General features: G+C 40.3%; 2 protein-coding genes and 1 long non-coding RNA gene across 6 annotated transcripts in view; 1 reads left to right on the forward strand and 2 right to left on the reverse strand.

The window, feature by feature from the left end:
* Positions 1-787: 787 nt before the first annotated feature.
* Positions 788-19,226, reverse strand: part of LOC116055803 — a 102,240-nt gene continuing 83,801 nt past the window's right edge. Inside the window, exon 4 of one of the 2 annotated variants that reach the window (XM_036003500.1) lies at positions 788-1,109. In XM_036003500.1, the coding sequence (XP_035859393.1) occupies positions 978-1,109 (132 nt within the window). In that variant the 3' untranslated portion in view covers positions 788-977. The remainder of the gene's footprint in view (positions 1,110-19,226) is intronic. The other variant, XM_036003503.1, reaches the window with a different exon arrangement.
* LOC118495488 lies at positions 1,347-13,890 on the reverse strand. Its single transcript, XR_004897929.1, has 3 exons — positions 13,800-13,890; positions 4,531-4,534; positions 1,347-1,403 (listed from the first exon to the last, which is right to left on the reverse strand). It is a non-coding gene; the product is annotated as an uncharacterized LOC118495488 (long non-coding RNA).
* Positions 2,552-18,072, forward strand: LOC116055808 (cystatin-A5-like). 3 transcript variants are annotated; one of them, XM_031307851.2, is made up of 3 exons: positions 2,552-2,703; positions 2,787-2,888; positions 17,779-18,071. In XM_031307851.2, exons 1-3 carry the CDS (start codon positions 2,626-2,628, stop codon positions 17,896-17,898), a joined length of 300 nt encoding a protein of 99 aa, XP_031163711.1. In that variant the 5' UTR covers positions 2,552-2,625; the 3' UTR covers positions 17,899-18,071. The 3 variants fall into 3 exon arrangements, with proteins under 3 accessions (XP_031163711.1, XP_031163710.1, XP_035859403.1); XM_031307850.2 differs by lacking the exon at positions 17,779-18,071 and adding an exon at positions 3,911-4,171; XM_036003510.1 differs by lacking the exon at positions 2,787-2,888 and adding an exon at positions 17,300-17,404 and having other exon boundaries at positions 2,556-2,703; positions 17,779-18,072.

The following is a 19,226-nucleotide window of genomic DNA, read 5'->3' on the forward strand; positions in this document are numbered from 1 at the left end:
TTACAGCCAGTTGAGATAAGAGATGAATGTGGATCCAGTTTCTAAACGTCCTAGAGTTTAATCTACTTTAGATTGACCTTGTTTGACTTCAGTCATCACTACGTCTTCTTAGTTTATTTATCTGAAGAGATTAGTTTCTATTTATTTATTCAGTTGAAAACACTGGTGAGACAGCTACATGAATGTTTTTTAATAAATGATGAATTAGGTTTTGATCCTGAATGTCTTCTCCTGTTTTTGCTATAGAGCCTCTTATGAGTCTGAGAGAGAGAATTAATTATTAATAATATAATATTGAAGATAGATTGAGTCTAAAACCATCATCCTCCCACCTTGTGATCGGTCTGTTTATTACAGCCTCCCTCAACACAACAGAACTTTGTTTTACAGAAAAACACTTTTGCCCCATCTATACCACAATACCAGTACATATCAGAATTAGCAAATATTTGTCTGACATGCATCTTGTGAAATATCATCATTATTACACAGTTAAAGAATCTGTTTCATGGTCTACATTCACCAAGACTGAAGATAATATCTGACTGATGGAGCTCCAGATAATGTTAGAGAACTAACCTGAGCTAAGTTTCTGATGATTGTTACCAATCAATGATTTGAAGGAGTCAGAGTAGAAGTCAGAATAACATGTTTTATTAATAGTTCATCTTGCAAACAGAAAGCTTTTCATAATGTGGAGGAGGAAACAATATAATAAATCTGTCCTGAATAATCTCTCTGAAACAAAAAACTTTAACTGACTTATGTAACAAAAGGGAGGGGATGACATGCAGTAAAGACAGGAAGGACTGAGCCTTTTGAACATGGAGCGCACACTCCCAGACACATTTCTTTAAAAACATTTTGGGCCATAAATGGCTCCATGGATAGTAAAGATATAGACCAAAGATTATGTACAGGGTACCTGAACCATCACACCTTTTTCTTTTCCTCCTAATAAAAAGTGAAACAACAGCTCAGGCAGCAGCTTTGGCTGATTTGAGATTCTCCAGAAGTTTGGACTTTTTATGTGCCACCAGTTTAAGATGATCTGTTTCCAGCTGCTTCCCCACAGGGCCGTTCCTCACTTTGTCCCAGTCCTTCTCCGTCTACACACCAAAGAAAATATCAGAAAATAAGGTGATGAATCATCAGAGTCAACAAGCACAAAGCTCTGCTTGTTTCCAGCAGATTAACAGACCATTCTTTAATAACTTTCCAATTCTTACTGTGTGGCCTCACACACTCACTCACTTAGCACATGAGATCAATTCTGTCTGTGAGTCTTTAGTCCTTAGTCCTCAGGGCTCACTTTGGGATTGGGCGAAAGAAAGCGTTCCCATCAGTCATCAGTTCAGAGGAAAACTGTGTAAATGTTGCCATCTGCTGGTAGAAATCATCTCCTACAGGGAGAATAAAGTCTATCTGCTGGTGTCTGTGTCTTTGTGTGTGTGTGTGTGTGTGTGTGTGTGTGTGTGTGTGTGTGTGTGTGTGTGTGTGTGTGTGTGTGTGTGTGTGTGTGTGTGTGTGTGTGTCTCCTACCAAGAACAATAACATTCTTTAACAGGAGTGGTTCCTATAGAGGTGAACACCCTTTCTCACAGTTATTAAAAGTTGCACAGTAACTGTTTTTTATCAAACTAGTATCCTGTCTTTACTTGCTGTATTTCTTCATTAATATTAAACCTTGCATTACAACACAGTTGTCTAAGGTGTGTGTGTGTGTGTGTGTGTGTGTGTGTGTGTGTGTGTGTGTGTATGAGTGTATGTGTGTTCAAGTTAAGCTGTTATTTTAAAATAATAATACAATGTTCTCAAACTCCTGCTAAGAACACTATCAATCTTTTGCAGGTGTGGTTTCTACAGAAGTGAACACGCCCTTTCCCACGGTTGTTAAAACTTGCACACAAACTGATTTTTAAAGGTTAGTTTAGTCTTTTTCAACCTGGTCACTATGACTGATGGGAACAACAATCTTTGATATTGTTCCAGTATTCAATTCAATTTTATTTATAGTGTCAAAGTCATTGTTGAATTAATTTGAAATTTGTGATAAACAATGCTAGAATTAGACTGAATGTACTGAAATGGTGTGTGTGTGTGTGTGTGTGTGTGTGTGTGTGTGTGTCTGTGTGTGTGTCTGTGTGTGTGTGTGTGTGTGTGTGTGTGTGTGTGTGTGTGTAACTTAGTAACATGACTTTACTGAACTGATTGTTCATTTGATTGAACTCCTACATCAGACTTAGACATTGATTATTTGAATTAAATGTTGATGTGAGAATTCTACACTGTTAATGTTTTAGTTCAGGTCAACACACTTAATGCTGCATCATCATTTCACATCAAAACAATATACGTTTTTGAATTTTAGTTCTGTAGAACAATAACAATCTGAATGATGAGATTTGAAACATTCTTTTAAATAGAATTTGGAAAGGAATTCATAAGAGGAACAAAAGGGTTGTTGTTAATCATACAGCTCCTCCCAACATGCAGGGAAACCACCTGTCGGGCGGGGGGGGGTGTTACTCTCTATAAATACTGTACATGCTGATGTCATAAACAGTTGAGACACGTAAAAGCAGACAGTTGACTTCTCTGTTAACTTCAACAGACATTGACACAATGGCACAGACACACACGGTCGGAGGATACGGTCAGACAGCAGACGCCACTAAGGAAACTCAGGATCTTTGTCATCAGGTGAGCTTCTATCTACCTTCATTCTTCACAACCTCCACACCCAAGGTCTGAATTATCATCATATTTATTTCCTTGATACACAGGTGAAGACCCAGGTGGAGAAAAAGACAGGAGCAAATTATGTGGAATACAAAGCAGTTAAATACAGGAGTCAAGTTGTGGCAGGAACAAACTTCCTCATCAAGGTAAATAGATATGTCTTTAATATAATATGGCAATATATAATGTAATATATAATATATAAATATAATATATAATTAATATACAGGTTGAATTATTAGTGAGATGATGTTGAACCATGGCAGGTGTGTGTGTGTGTGTGTGTGTGTGTGTGTGTGTGTGTGTGGGTGTTTGTGTGTGTGTGTGTGTGCAGTTGAACCATGGCAGGTCTGTGTGTGTGTGTGTGTGTGTGTGTGTGTGTGTGTGGGTGTTTGTGTGTGTGTGTGTGTGCAGTTGAACCATGGCAGGTCTGTGTGTGTGTGTGTGTGTGTGTGTGTGTGTGTGTGTGTGTGTGTGTGTGTGTGTGTGTGTGTGTGTGTGCAGTTGAACCATGGCAGGTCTGTGTGTGTGCGTGTGTGTGTGTGTGTGTGTGTGTGTGTGTGTGTGTGTCTGTCTGTGTGTGTGTGTGCGTGTGTGTGTCTGTGTCTGTGTGTGTGTGTGTGTGTGTGTGTGTGTGTGTGTGTGTGTGTGTGTGTGTGTGTGGGTGTTTGTGTGTGTGTGTGTGTGCAGTTGAACCATGGCAGGTCTGTGTGTGTGTGTGTGTGTGTGTGTGTGTGTGTGTGTGGTGTGTGTGTGTGTGTGTGTGTGTGTGCAGTTGAACCATGGCAGGTCTGTGTGTGTGCGTGTGTGTGTGTGTGTGTGTGTGTGTGTGTGTGTGTCTGTCTGTGTGTGTGTGTGCGTGTGTGTGTCTGTGTCTGTGTGTGTGTGTGTGTGTGTGTGTGTGTGTGTGTGTGTGTGTGTGTGTGTGTGGGTGTTTGTGTGTGTGTGTGTGTGTGTGTGTGCAGTTGAACCATGGCAGGTCTGTGTGTGTGTGTGTGTGTGTGTGTGTGTGTGTGTGTGTGTGTGTGTGTGTGTGCGTGTGTGTGTATGTGTGTGTGTGTGTGTGTGTGTGTGTGTGTGTGTGTATAAGATCCTCACTGCTCAACATCACCAGATCAACATGAATTCATGTGTTCAGACGTCTAATGTTCCTCTTTTCTTCTTGCAGGTTCATGTTGGAGGAGCGAACTACATTCATGTGACAGTCTTCCGAGGTCTTCCGTGTAACGGAGGAAAGGTGTCGCTGACTAAAGTAAAGGATCATCAGACCAAAATCAGCCCCCTCGAACCTATTCACTGATCCCAGATCCACTCACCAGTAAAATATTAAAGGCTGCAGTCTCTTGTTAAAATCTTCTGCTTCTTTATTCTGAAATGATTTAACATTGATTCTGAATGTTTTAACGCTGAGAGATGAAGATATTTGGAGGAATGCAATGTCATTTAACCCCAAATAAAAATTCTACCACTATCCTACAGTGTTTGTGACTTATTTATTGTTTACTAGAATTGACTTTTCTGACACTGGAAGTCTTCTTAATCCTCATGTTGTTTCTAAACTTCTGTACATATAAATATGGTTTCTTTCAACCGAAATGCCCCCAAAATAACATGAATGATTCCATACAACGTCCTTAAATGAATGAATTTTAGGTGTTTTATTTCATTTTATAGAATCCATTTTCTTCCCAGATCACAGATGTGATTATTTGTTGCCATTTAAAATAACAAAATGGTTTCAAAACCGTATCCTGACTAAATCTGTTGAAGTATAATCCATCAACAAACCTTCCTCTGATAAAAATGAGGTTCATTGAGCATGAATTCCAAACAACTGTAAAACTAGTGGGAATAAGTTGGATGGAAGGTGTAATACAGAGTTGGGTGATAAGTTATGTCTTAAGATTTAAAGTGCGCATGATCGATGGGAAGACAACACGAGTGTTAAGTTACATCTTATCGAAAAACGTCATAACTACTACTAAGTACTAATACTAGTAGTATGTCTAAAAAGTCATAAAAAGTCGTTGTATTGTATGTCAAAAAAGTCATAAAAAGTCATAGTAAAGTATGTCAAAAAAAGTCATAAAAAGTCAGTATATTATGTCGAAAAAAGACAAAAAAAGTCATAGTATAGTATGTCGAAAAAAGTCATAAAAAGTCATAGTAAAGTATGTCAAAAAAGTCATAAAAAGTCATAGTAAAGTATGTCAAAAAAAGTCATAAAAAGTCATAGTATATTATGTCGAAAAAAGACAAAAAAGTCATAGTATAGTATGTCGAAAAAAGTCATAAAAAATCATAGTAAAGTATGTCAAAAAAAGTCATAAAAAGTCATAGTATATTATGTCGAAAAAAGACAAAAAAGTCATAGTATAGTATGCCAAAAAACGACATAATAAAGTCATAGTATAGTATGTTGAAAAAGTCACAAAAAGTCATAGTATAGTTATAAATTTGAGTTTGCTCAGCGAGTCACTCTGGCATTGAGTAATGCTGCTCATTAACTATGCCCTTGTAGCCGAGCTGCACCAATCACATGGCTGTATCTGATATAGGCGGGCCAGAGGCGAGCTGCACCAATCACATGGCTGTATCTGATATAGGCGGGCCAGAGGCGAGCTAAACAGATGACGACAGCGCTGCGACGTCAAAGTACAGAATCAGTCAGTAAACATTGGTCGTAGTGTTATCCAATTGCGTGCAGTGATATTTTCAAATGTATGTTTGGTGCCGCCCCTCGAGTTGGGCCGTTTTCATTACTCAATGCCAGACCCTTAATCTTTAGGGTTTGGGTCTGGATTTCCAGGCTAATAGTATAGTATGTCACCAAATTGATTTTCCTGACACTGGAAGTTTTCTTAAGTTGCATCTTGCAGCAGCATTTATTAATACTGTCTCTGATTACTGTCAGTATCATCTGAGTTACTCTGAGTTACTACCTTCTGTAGTATTTACTCTGATAACATTTTGAGCATTAAACACTTTATTTCCTGCTCCTATTTCTACCTTTTTCTGCATTAATTCATGCAGGAATATCTCTATATATGTAAAGGGAAAAATAGGCTCTGCCTAATCACAATACAAATTAAATCTGAATAAAGTCTTTGTTATGGGTTTGGTGTATTTTGTCTTGTTTCGGTAATCTGTTTTTTCTGTTTTGCATTTTTGCCCTGTTTCCTGTTTTATTTTGACGGTCTTGTTTTCTGTCTTGTCTTGTTTTACTTCCTGTGTTTTCCCGCCCTTGCAATTGCCCTAATGTGTTTCACCTGTTTCCCAGCCTTGTGTCACCTGTCTTGTGTTTCCTCGTTACCCTGTGTATTTAGTCTTGGTCTTCCCCCCTGTCCGGTGTCAGATCATTGTGTATGTGTGTTTCGTTCTCCAGTGTGTTACTCTTCCCTGTTAGTCCTAGTGTTCCGATGTTTCTATGTTTAACTGGACTTTATTTTGGATTACCTTTTTGCCTGCCTTTTCCAGGACTCCTTTGGTTTTGTATGTTTTTATGTTTTATTAAATCATCAAACGATCCTCTGCTTCCGTCTCTGCATTTTGGATCCGCCATTCACCAACCCTCCCTAACAGAATGATCTGACCAACTGGACCCAGCAGAGAGGCTTCTTTTTTTCCCGGTGGGTTCCCAATTTCTGTTCCTACTGTTTGCTGCTCCAAGCTACCTGGACTAAGGATCCTGCATCCTCCATGACTGATGAGCTCTATGAGGTAATTTGTAACCTAATTGAGCTTAAAACCATGTGGAAGGAAGCTGACAGTGATTACCAGAAGGAGGCTAATCTGTCGTTTGCTCGTGTTAAAGTGTCAGAAAAGCCCTGGCTCAATGACTGTATTCCAGACTGGGTTAAACGCTTCATTTCTACTCCAGCTCATTCCTCTGCTAAGGGTTTGTGTGCTTCCAAGTTAGCTAAATCCACCAACACTCCTCTCCTCACTCCCTGCCTACCCCAGTGCCAGCAAACACTTACCAGCCTGTCTGTTGCTCAGCCCACTAAGACTTTAACTACTGGATTTGTCAGTCACCCAGCCTGCTCCTTTTCTTAGTACTCCTAGTCCTGTCGGTTCTCCACCTGGAGGAGAGCCAGAGACTTTCTTGACTGTTTTTCAGTATATTACTAAGTGTGCTAGACAGACTGAGGAGGCCAAAGCAGCCAGCCTTCAAGCTGGAAAACAAAGATCCAGTACTCTTTCTAGCAGCTCCTCTGATCTCCTGTCTGTCAGCTCAGCAGCTGCCTGTTCAGCAGATACCCCCAACTGCAAGCAATCATTTGAGGGTACTCGCCTAGCCATATTTCCTGGGAGCCGTGGAGGCCGAAGACGGGGAAAGGCATGTCATGGCTCCCGTCACCATGCCCAGCATCACCCTCTCTTCAGCCCAGAGTCCTCGCTGTCCAGCGGCCCAGAGCCCGTGCTGTCTAGTGACCAGAGCCTGAGCTGACCAGTGTTAGCAGTGTTCCAGAGCTGACCAGTGTTAGCAGTGTTCCAGAGCTGACCAGTGTGACCAGTGTTCCAGAGCTGACCAGTGTTCCAGAGCTGACCAGTGTTCCAGAGCTGACCAGTGTTCCAGAGCTGACCAGTGTTCCAGAGCTGACCAGTTTTCCTGGGACTCGTGGAGGTCGAAGATGGAGGAAAGGAAGACATGGCTCCCAGGGCCATGCCCTGCATCAACCTCTTGTCGGACCAGACCCTGAGCTGACCTGTGTACCTGAGCCTGAGCTGACCAGAGTATCTGAGCCTGAGCTGACCTGTGAACCTCCGCTGACGTGCAGCCTTCCAGAGTTCCAGCTGACGTGCAGCCTTCCAGAACCTCCGCTGACGTGCAGCCTTCCAGAACCTCCGCTGACGTGCAGCCTTCCAGAACCGCCGCTGACGTGCAGCCGTCCCGAGTCTCAGCTGATGTCCAGCCGTCCCGAGTCTCGGCTGATGTCCAGCCGTCCAGAGTCTCCGATGACAGCTCTTCTAGAGTCTTCCAGTCCAGAGTCCACGTCAACCGCTCTCCCAGAGTGTTCGCCTACGGGCAAGCCAGTGACTTTGCCAGTCACCGGAGCCCCAGAGACTGCCCCTGAGGCTTTGTCGGTCTCCGGCATCCCAGAGACCTCCCCAGTGACTTTGCCTGTCCCGGCGCCCCTGAGACTGTCCCTGAGACCGCCCTTGAGACCACCCCAGTGACTTTGCCCTTGTTTTCGGTCAGACCCACTCCTGCATCTCGTGCCCTGTCGGCACCCCTGTCGACCTCTGTACCCATTGCCTGTTTGGCAGACCCCAGCCCAGCTGGCCCGTTGCCTGTCTTCAGCCCAGCTGGCCCGTTGCCTGTCTTCAGCCCAGCTGACTTGTTGCCTGTCTTCAGCCCAGCTGCCCCTTCTCCTGCTCAGTCTGCAGAAGGGATTCGCCTTCGCCGCCGGCTTTCAGAAGGGATTCATCTTCGCCGCTGTTCAATCCAGTTTGTTTTCCTGAGTGTTAATCTTCCCTGTTAGTCTTAGTGCTCCGGTGTTTCTATGTTTAACTTGGACTTTATTTTGGATAGCCTTTTCCAGGACTCTTTTGGTTTTGTATGTTTGTTTTATTAAATCATCAAACGATCCTCTGCTTCCGTCTCTGCATTTTGGGTCCGCCTTTCACCAACCCCCCCCTAACAGTCTTCATATATTTGAGAGGATATGAGCCAAGAGCACATTCTCTGTTTTACTGTGTACGTTGTATTACTACGCTACTAGGAAAAATCATGACATAATTGAATTTAAAAAAGGAGAAGGAAACTGAAAAAGCAAAGTTGAAATGTAAAATGATAATTTAAAATTGTAAAGTGCAATGCAAAAAGTCAAATTTTAAATGCAAAGCTTAAATATAAATGCTTAAACTGAAATCTTTTGACTGAAAATCACAATGGAAATAAGAACAGAAACATCAAATCCATAGAAATGTTTAAAGCCACAACAGAGTTTTCTGACTGTATTTCTATTCCCTCCAACAGGTAGACTAACTAGGAACAGAACCCTGCTGATAGATACTAGTAGTAAAGTGAAGTCAAACTTGAGTTCATAACTGTAACAAGCAGTTTCATGTGATCGTAGCTGAAAATGGCATTTAGATTTTGTGATTAAAATAGAGTAATGTGTAAACATGTAATGTGTGAATGTTTGGTTGTGCTCTGCTTGTAGTCCCTGCTGATGGCGCCATGACGTCACCACCAGCTCAGAGATGAAAACTAACTGGGGACTTTGGCTTAGTTTGATCTTTATTTTGGCATTTCTCTAAAATGACAACATTACCAATAATCAGTAACACTATAAATCATCATATCGTTAGTTAACAGTTAAAATAACTTAACTGAAGTTTAATTTCCCGTTCATCACTGCTGGTTATTATAAAGTATTACTGCTCCTCTGAGCTCTGTTGTCAGAGTGTTTCTGATTCTACAGGATGTTTGAAGTCTCTTACGTTAGCAGACTGGGTTGATATGTTTTTGGCTAAAGCAGCAGCCACAGCACCGAGAGCTTTCAGCTGATTGGATTTTGAAGACACCAGAGGCCTTTACTACAAATCAAGATCAACATGCCCTGGATTTCTTTCAGTTCCCCGTCTTCACCTAACCTAACAACCGTGGTCCAGCATCAGCTGTGTCACGACGGTTGTTAACAACTAGTTCAATCAACCCAGGGTGTCCCAATCCAGCGGCAAGCGCATTCACATAAAAGAGGCGATGTTTGCACAGCATGAATCACAACTCTTATCAATATCTTCCCCATCAGTCAGGACCAAGATCTGACCATAATTACACTTGTTCTTTCCATAAACTGTCGTTGCTTTAGCCTATTATTCCAGTTGCAACCCTGGCAGTGGTAAGCCATCGTGAGAGGAAATAAAAAATATAAAAACATAATTCAAACCGATGTGTCGCCTTGGCAACACACGGCTCAACAAGCCGACAAAGATACATAATTCCCTCCGCTGAAAATCTATATCTGTCATTAAAATACCATCAGGGAACGTTAACGGGGTTGTTGGTCTCTAAATGTTTTAACTTTTCTGAGCCCACCTCTCTGTCTCTGTCTCTCTCTCTCTCTCTCTCTCTCTCTCTCTCTCTCTCTCTCTCCGCCCACCGAGCTCCACCTGATCTTCTAAGAACGGTGACGCCGTTATCAGTCGAGTATTGATTGGTCAGTAGGAGGTGCTTTTACACCGGTTGATCTCTAATCTCCAACATTACCTGCTCCTGACCAGGTTAGGTGTTCAGCATAATTTACCACGGTTATTGAACCCGGTAACAAGTGATCCACAGTCGTGATACACAAAACCCTGGGTTGAACCTGAAGTTACCTCAATAATGCCAAATCTTGCTTCATAGTACAGGCCTCTGATCTTTGGTGCAGACCGTCAGGTTGTCTGGCATCTTGGCTTGTTGAGAGGCAAACAACAGAACCTGGTGATGGATCTGATCGATGATCTGCAGCTGGTGGAGCTGCTGTATCTGCAGGGCGAGGAGCTGCTGCAGCAGAGACCAGATGTCGGTCTTAAGGCCCGGACACACAGAGCCAATAATCGGTCGTCTGACAGTCTGGCGAGGTTGGTGACTCGAGTCTGTTTGGCGTGTTCCGTGCCATCATCCGTCCGAGGGGCCATCGTCCTTCATTTTGGCTGATTTGACATGTATAATCGGCGGGGCAGTCAGACTCAATGAGCCATCTGATTGGTGGAGAGCTAACCAGGAAACGGGGAGCGGGATGAGCGTGACTAGAGCCTCTCAAAATATGATGAAAATCTTTTAAACTGACCTTTGTTGATCTGAAATGAAGACAGATTCAGCAACTGCACAGCCTATTTCTCTCTTCAAATGTTTTCAGAAACATGTTTCGGTGAACTATTTTTGTTCAAAAGGTCAACATTAAGTTCTAGCATGGTGCTTGAGCGCCCCCTTGTGGACAAAGAAAAATAGACTGTTTCTGTAAGTTTCGTTTCTGCACCGCTATGTAGAGTTAAGTACCAATTGAGGTGTTGACCAATCAGAGAAGGCTGTAACCGGTTGGATTTAGTATTCCAGCCTCTATCGCTGTAGTAGTCATTGTATCAGTGATAGTTCAGTAGGTTGCCTCGCTAGCAGGATATATCTATTTGTCCATTCTTCATTTGTTTCAAGGCATTTGTGAGCTGAAATCCTGTGTGTCCATGAGATTGTAAGTAAATAATTCTGTTAATAATATTACTGTTATTTCCTGCCTGTTAAAGCTATAGTTTTGGTCGAGTTTATGCGCTCTATGTAGCCTGCAGTTCTTATTTATCTTGTGTTAATGTATGTATGACCTAACTCAAACAGTTAAAGGGCCTTAGTGCAGTAACTTTGCTTTCAAAATGGATTAAGCTCTATATTTGCTTAATATGTTACCGCTGTACACATAATACATAAGTCAAATTCATATGTAAGCTATTTCCGTTCAGTGTTGTTAAATAGCTGTTTCATGTAAATGAATAGATGAGAATTACATAATTATTACGACAATTAAAGTATGTTATTTCTGCTTTTCATCATGTTACAGAAAACACGTCAGTTCACAGTCCTGAATTCAGTTCATACAGAGTGGCTTGTATTGTGTGTGGATGGTGATTAATAAAGCACCATTTGAGGATATCTCCTTCTTCTCCAGTTCTTACCGGACTATCTGTGGCGATTGCAAACGCATTCAAGCAACTACACCTAAGAATTCTTCATTAAATAGGAGGTCCTAAGCTTGGGCTTATTTAACCAACATCTTCTTCATCACAATTTTAGTCCAATATGAGATCATATTCTGAACAAGCCGCCATGAAAGTCTGGCTTTGAATTTCTGGAGAAGTCAGACCCATGTGACGAGTTCGTCCAATCAGCTGCTGTTTTTTTTATTTTTTGGACAACAATCATATACTGTTATATTAGTGCCGCCTGCTGTTATGGAGAAATATTACATCTCGTCTCTTCGGTGTGTTCTGAGGAACTTTTTTTGACCAATTCGGGGAGACATCACATGTGTCAGTCACACTGGCTTTACTGCCAATGGTTGGCCGTTTGGTCTGTGTGTCTGCAGCTTAAATGTGGCTGAGCATGTCCGCTGGGAAAACTGAGCCATGTTGCTCTTCATGCAGGAGTATCCTCCTGCGTCTGGGACATCTGAGGTACAAAGTACAGCGTCAGTCTTACATTCAGCAGCCTGTTGCGCCAGCTAAACAATATGTTGAAACCAGTTATTTTAATACTAATGTTGTGTCGATGTTTAGTTACAACACGGCGATGTAAGGTTCATCTCAGGATATCTGACGTAAAGAGGGTCGGAGCTTCTGGGTCACCAGCCCCAAATTTTTGTAAACGCCCTGAATCTTTGAGGGTTTTAAAATAACTTTGTTAAGGGTAGATGTCGATGAGTAGTCGTGAGCAGGTGTAAACACTCAGGCTGAGTCGGAGATAAGGTTGAAAAGATGGGATTTTTATTGTTATTTCCCAATTAAAGGTCATGGAGGCAAGAATAATATGAAAATTAACAAAATTAAGGAAAGCAACAAAAAATATACTTAAAGTAAATTAACTTGAGAGTCAAAAAATAATCACATTATCCAAACATCCACTTTTCCTAATTGACCTTTCGACAAGTCATGACTCTGAGGGCCTCCAACAGACTTACGTCCTCCTCCCTCCAGTCTCCTCTCAAGCTCTCCCTTGAGCAAATACTACTGCCACTTTATATAGCCTGAAGCCCGCCCCTCAAATTGGAACATACCAACACAACAATACAATGCAGGGGTGGCTCAGGTGAATAGACCGTAAAGGCTCCATACAGCAAAAATGAATGTATCTATGAAGCTAGACATTTACAGAATATCATATATATGATTAACATTCACATTAGACAAAGGCACAAGACATCTTGATGGCTAATAAGTGTATTACTTAAAATTCATGTCACTTCCTGTTACCCCGGAAGTCCTTTAAACCCGAGGATTGCGGCAAATTTTCCTTTATACAACAAAGAGAGCACATGCTGGTAAGACAAAGATCATGTTACCCTTTGTTAGCTTTTAAACTCAATAAACAGACATGTAGTTAACAATAAAACATGTGTTGCGTGGTTATTATAACTGGTCATGTTTGTGAGGTAAAAGGTATGGTTAGAAAATTATGTATTGATGGTTGAAGCTATAGCATATAAATCACTGCAGTATTGGATGTTAAATGTGTGCACAAGAAAGCTACGGGATTACTGTGGGGAATTGGATGAATGGATTGTTCAACAGATGATTTGAAAACAGTGTGATAAGTAACAGAACATATTGACACGCTAACCAAACATATACAAGCAACATTTACACTCAGTCTTTGAGAGATAAAATAGGTAGCGCATGGTTACCGTCATGGTAGCCCCTTCACAAACTTTAACTTTGTGTCATTTCCTCTCTCTGACTGGACCAGAATACTGCAGCAACCCTGCCTAGTTACTTAGAAACAGAGACATCAGACAGTTTCTACCTCTCTTCAGAGGGCAGGAACGATGAAGACAGATGGAGAACAATTAGATACAAAACAGGATGTTACAAAGAGACACAAATGTCGAACAATCGTTGAAAATTGTCAAAAAACGTTGAATAAAGGGTCGATGAATGTACATATACATAGTGTTCCCATCAGTCATCACTTCAGGGGAAAACTGTGTAAATGTTGCCATCTGCTGGTAGAAATCATCTCCTACAGGGAGAATAAAGTCTATCTTCTGGTAGAAATCATCTCCTACAGGGAGAATAAAGTCTATCTGCTGGTAGAAATCATCTCCTACAGGGAGAATAAAGTCTATCTGCTGGTAGAAATCATCTCCTACAGGGAGAATAAAGTCTATCTGCTGGTAGAAATCATCTCCTACAGGGAGAATAAAGTCTATCTGCTGGTAGAAATCATCTCCTACAGGGAGAATAAAGTCTATCTGCTGGTAGAAAGCATCTCCTACAGGGAGAATAAAGTCTATCTTCTGGTAGAAATCATCTCCTACAGGGAGAATAAAGTCTATCTGCTGGTAGAAATCATCTCCTACAGGGAGAATAAAGTCTATCTGCTGGTAGAAATCATCTCCTACAGGGAGAATAAATCTATCTGCTGGTAGAAATCATCTCCTACAGGGAGAATAAAGTCTATCTGCTGGTTCAAAGCTGCAGAACATGAGCACGGAGATAACGTTGCTTCATCACAGGTTGACTTCATGTGTCTGTGTTCAGACATGTAAAGATAAAACTAGCAGGTCACACATCAAACTGTAATAAACAAACTAAAAAACCCAGATAGTCAGGATTAGTTTCCTGTATTTAATTTAATAATTTTTTAGATGCATCATATACAAGATAAAAAGAATAATGTGTTTAGATCTTATTTCTGTTTCTTAAAAAGCAAATATGTATGTTAGAATATGAGAAACAGCTGATAACTTTATAAACATAACAACTTCTATTGTTGTTTAGAAATGTGTTAATAACTGCAGTACTCCATGGACACACAGGGAGGAGCTGCAACACAAAGCAGAGCACCAACATCCATAGAAATGAAAAGGTGCAAATGGGTTTTTCAATAAAGTTGAAAAAAAAAGTTGAAGACGGCGATGTAAAGTTTTTACTTTTCTTAATTAAACATTGATGAACTTACAATCATAAGCATACATCTGGTAGAGGATTACATTTTATTAAAAATGAATATTTAAAAGATACACACAAGAGAATTCAACGTCATAAATATGTCATAAAGAGGCGATGTTAAGTTTGTTTACCGCCAGTTCAACATGGAGGATTCCTCCTTAAGAGCCGCTCTGCTCTGCTCTGTGGTCAGCCTGACGATTGACACCAGCTTTTTTTCTCTGGTTGCAAGTCGCAATAAAAATGAAGTAGAAGAAGAACTGCAATGTGTTGGACCCATAGACAGTATATATAAATGGACCAGCAGGTCCCGTGTCTCTGGACGGAGACCAGTGAAGTCTCTTTCCCGGTGATGTCTGAGCGTTACTGAGCAGCCTCCAACTGAGCTTGAAGACGTAGATGTGACGTGAGCAACCTGTCTGAAAGTTGGAAGTCTTCTGGTAGCTGTGCCAAGAGAAATCTCAATCATTCCCAATCTAGCAGAGACGGAGAGCGTAGGTATATGTAAGGAGATAACATAGACACAGGCTAATTATTGATCACTAAAATGATAGTTAACATTAGGAATTACACTTAAACAGCTAATGGAAGTCCAAACTGCCTGAGAACTTCTCCTGTACTATACGGTAATTCCTCTACTATGAGACAGTAAGTCTCGTGGTTATGACCCAATCGTTAGCCTATTTTTATAAAAACGTCTGCTACAGGACCCCCCCCCCCCTTCTAAGGATTGTCCCCCCCTAGAAATATCATTAAAACAATGCTGTGTATTGTAAATAACATAATGATATACAAACCCCAAAAATGCTTTTTAAGTTTAGGAACATTTTGAGTCCCCCCTCCCTTGCCTCACAGTGGTTTGGTCCACTGCATGCTGTACGTCAGGAATCGGATTCGGATCTGCACTCGACTCACGGTCACATCGGTAGTGACAGGAATGTAGTAAGTAGGCGGTTCAAGGCTGTTTTATTCACATTAAACATTGGATGAAGTTGCTCTTTTCTCAAATAGAAATGATTCTGAGTAATTAATGAATTAGTTATGACAAAAAGTTTGCTATGTTAGTGTAATATAATGTAACGTTAGCTAGCTTGTTTAATAGCTTGTTGGATAGAAATGCACCCACTACAACTACCGTTACCACGGCGATAAGCCTAACGTTATGTGTGTGAACTGACATTAGGGTTAATATTGAAGATCTACAGTTGTGTTTGAAGTGGCTGATCAGTGGGTTTGCTGCAGTTAAATATATATCCTAATTATAATATGACCGCGTGGTCCTATGAACCTAATTCATATTTGATGAGCTTTACCAGTGGCTCACTAATTTACATTATGATCAGATAATTTAACAAGTGTACAAAGTATTGTATTTCTTTTATATGGGGACACTTTTTCAAAATAAGTCATTATGTTTTAAGGTATTTTTGTGGCTTGTGTACACATGTCCTCTACAAGTATAATTGTGGCTGTATTATTTGTGTCCCCTTCAAAAATTGCTCTTCAGAAATGTTATGTTTATTGTCCCCCCCCTCCCCTACTGTTAGATCAGATTTACGCCCATGGGTTCATGTTTGAGTAAAGCTTTCTCAAAACATCCCAATAAAATAAAAAATAAAAACTAAATAAAATATAAGAACACACTACTCAAGAAATAAACTCAGGAAAGAATGTACAACAAGTAGTGAATAATTCTATCCAACCTAAAATAGTATGTAAAATATGTAATTAAACATACTGTTTTCCCTCAGTTTGTGGGAGACTTAGGGGTTCTACCTTATGCAAAAATAAGTTTTTTCATTTAAAGAAATATGTCATTTCAAATCATTTAGTACCATTAGTACTACTAACATAGTCTAAATGTGTATAAAACACACACACGCACACATATATATATATACAGTATCTATACCAGTATCTATACCAAAATTATGTTCCACATTTCTTTCAGTATTAAATTGAGTTTGTTGGTCCTACTTTTGCTAATATTAGTGGTGTCTGGATGCATCTTTTCCTGGTGAATTGATAAGAGTTTTACTTATTTAATTTATTATTATTATTAGTGAGGCTTGATGAATACATGATGAGTAATATTCAACTTCCTCCAGATGCTGTGATGTGTTGTAATATGACCTGTAGAGATGTAACTCTACACGGTGAACAGATATCAATGTGTAAAGATTACAGCCAGTTGAGATAAGAGATGAATGTGGATCCAGTTTCTAAACGTCCTAGAGTTTAATCTACTTTAGATTGACCTTGTTTGACTTCAGTCATCACTACGTCTTCTTAGTTTATTTATCTGAAGAGATTAGTTTCTATTTATTTACTGTACATACACACTGCCGTCGACTTGAGCTGCAAAAGAAGCTCTGGTTTATGTGAGAAGTCTACACTGTTAATGTTTTAGTTCAGCTCAACACACTTAATGCTGCATCATCATTTCACATCAAAACAATATTATTTTTTGAATTTTAGTTCTGTACAACAATACATATCTGAATGATAAGATTTGAAACATCCTTTTGTTGAAAATCCTCAAATAAAATTTGGAAAGGAATTCATAAGAGGAACAAAAGGGTTGTTGTTCCTCATACAGCTCCTCCCAACATGCAGGACCCCACCTGTCAGGTGGAGCTCTCCTGGGGGGGGGGGTACTCTATATAAAGTGTAACCCCCCCTTATGTGATAAACAGTTGAGACACATAAAATCAGACAGTTGACTTCTCTGTTAACTTCAACTGACCTTGACAGAATCGCAAAGATGTATAGAATACAGTCTGCCGCCAGAGCCCACCACTAAGGAAATTCAGGAGATTTATCATCAGGTGAGCTTCCATCTACCTTCATTCTTCACAACCTCCACACCCAAGGTCTGAATTATCATCATATTTATTTCCTTCATACACAGGTGAAGACCCAGGTGGAGAAAAAGACAGGAAAGAAGTATGTGGAAATCATAGCAAATGAATACAGGAGGCAAGATGGTGGGGATGGAATCAACTTCCTCATCAAGGTGAATAGATGTATATTTAATATACAGGTTTAATTATTAGTGATATACAGTTGAACCATGGCAGGACTGAGTGTGTGTGTTCTGTGTATGTGTGTGTGTGTGTGTGTGTGTGTGTGTGTGTGTGTGTGTGTGTGTGTTTGTGTGTTTGTGTGTGTGTGTGTGTGTGTGTTTGTGTGTTTGTGTGTGTGTGTGTGTGTGTGTGTGTGTGTGTGTGTGTGTGTTTGTGTGTGTGTGTGTGTGTGTGTGTGTGTGTGTGTGTGTGTAGGTGTGTGTGTGTGTGTGTGTGTGTGTAGAAGATCCTCACTGCTCAACATCACCAGATCAACATGAATACATGTGTTTAGCCGTCTCATTTTCCTCTTTTGTTCTTGCAGGTTCATGTTGGAGGAGAGGACTACATTCATCTGATAATCTTCCAAGATCTCGGAGAAGAGTTTTTCCTGCATGATGTACTGGAGAATCAGACCAAAATCAGCCCCCTCCAACCTTTTTAGAAACTGATCCCAGAACCAGTGTCAACAGTAAAATACTTAAAGGCTGCAGTCTCTTGTTAAAATCTTCTGCTTCTTTATTCTGAAATGATTTAACATTGATTTTGAATGTTTTAACGCTGACAGATGAAGATATTTGGTGGAATGCACTGTCCTTTAAAACCAAATAAATATTCTGCCACTATCCTACAGAGTTTGGGACTTATTGATTGTTCACTAGAATTGATTTTCCTGACACTGGAAGTTTTCTTAAGTTGCATCTTGCAGCAGTATTTATTAATACCGTTTTCCAGATGCTTTTGTTTTAAGGAGAAGGTTGTGTGTTTGTCAGTATTACTGCCAGAATCATCTGAATTACTACCTTCTGTAGTATTTACTCTGATTACTGCCAGTATCATCTGAGTTACTACCTTCTGTAGTATTTACTCTGATTACTGCCAGTATCTTCTGAGTTACTACCTTCTGTAGTATTTACTCTGATTACTGCCAGTATCTTCTGAGTTACTCTGCGTTACTACCTTCTGTAGTATTTACTCTGATTACTGCCAGTATCATCTGAATTACTACCTTCTGTAGAATGTTCTCTGATTACTGCCAGTATCATCTGAGTTACTCTGAGTTACTACCTTCTGTAGTATTTACTCTGATTACTGCCAGTATCATCTGAGTTACTCTGAGTTACTACCTTCTGTAGTATTTACTCTGATTACTGCCAGTATCCTCTGAGTTACTACCTTCTGTAATATTTACTCTGATTACTGCCAGTATCCTCTGAGTTACTCTGAGTTACTACCTTCTGTAGTATTTACTCTGATTACTGCCAGTATCCTCTGAGTTACTACCTTCTGTAGTATTTACTGTGATTAACGCTCCCTAACATTGTGAGCATTAAACACTTTATTTCCTGCTCCTATTTCTACATTGTCTGCATCACTTTATGCTGGAAATATCTTTCTATATGTAAAGGGAAACATAGGTAAAGACATTATGGGATATGATACAGTAAATCTCTCAGGCATTCTCTATTTCTTTTCAAATATTAATTATCCTGTAGATCATAATTATTATCTCTGCTGAGTCCACACAGTCCTCTTTTAGTTTGAGTTTATTTCATTAGACCAGTTTTTTAGTTCTTTGTTCTTGATTGGTTGACTAGCAGTGTCCGACGGTCATAGACCCCCGACGTGCGCGTGGTGCGAGGGCCCGTTCATCGCTGCTTGTTTTAATTGGTTAACCGTTATATTTTAGGATGATTTTCAGCTGGCAGGGGACTACAGCTGGACATTATCCCTGGAGGCTAAAGCTCCTTTTACTGTACAGTTAATCAAAGG

This window comes from Sander lucioperca, chromosome 7 (genome assembly GCF_008315115.2).
Source record: "Sander lucioperca isolate FBNREF2018 chromosome 7, SLUC_FBN_1.2, whole genome shotgun sequence".
Lineage (NCBI taxonomy): Eukaryota > Metazoa > Chordata > Actinopteri > Perciformes > Percidae > Sander > Sander lucioperca.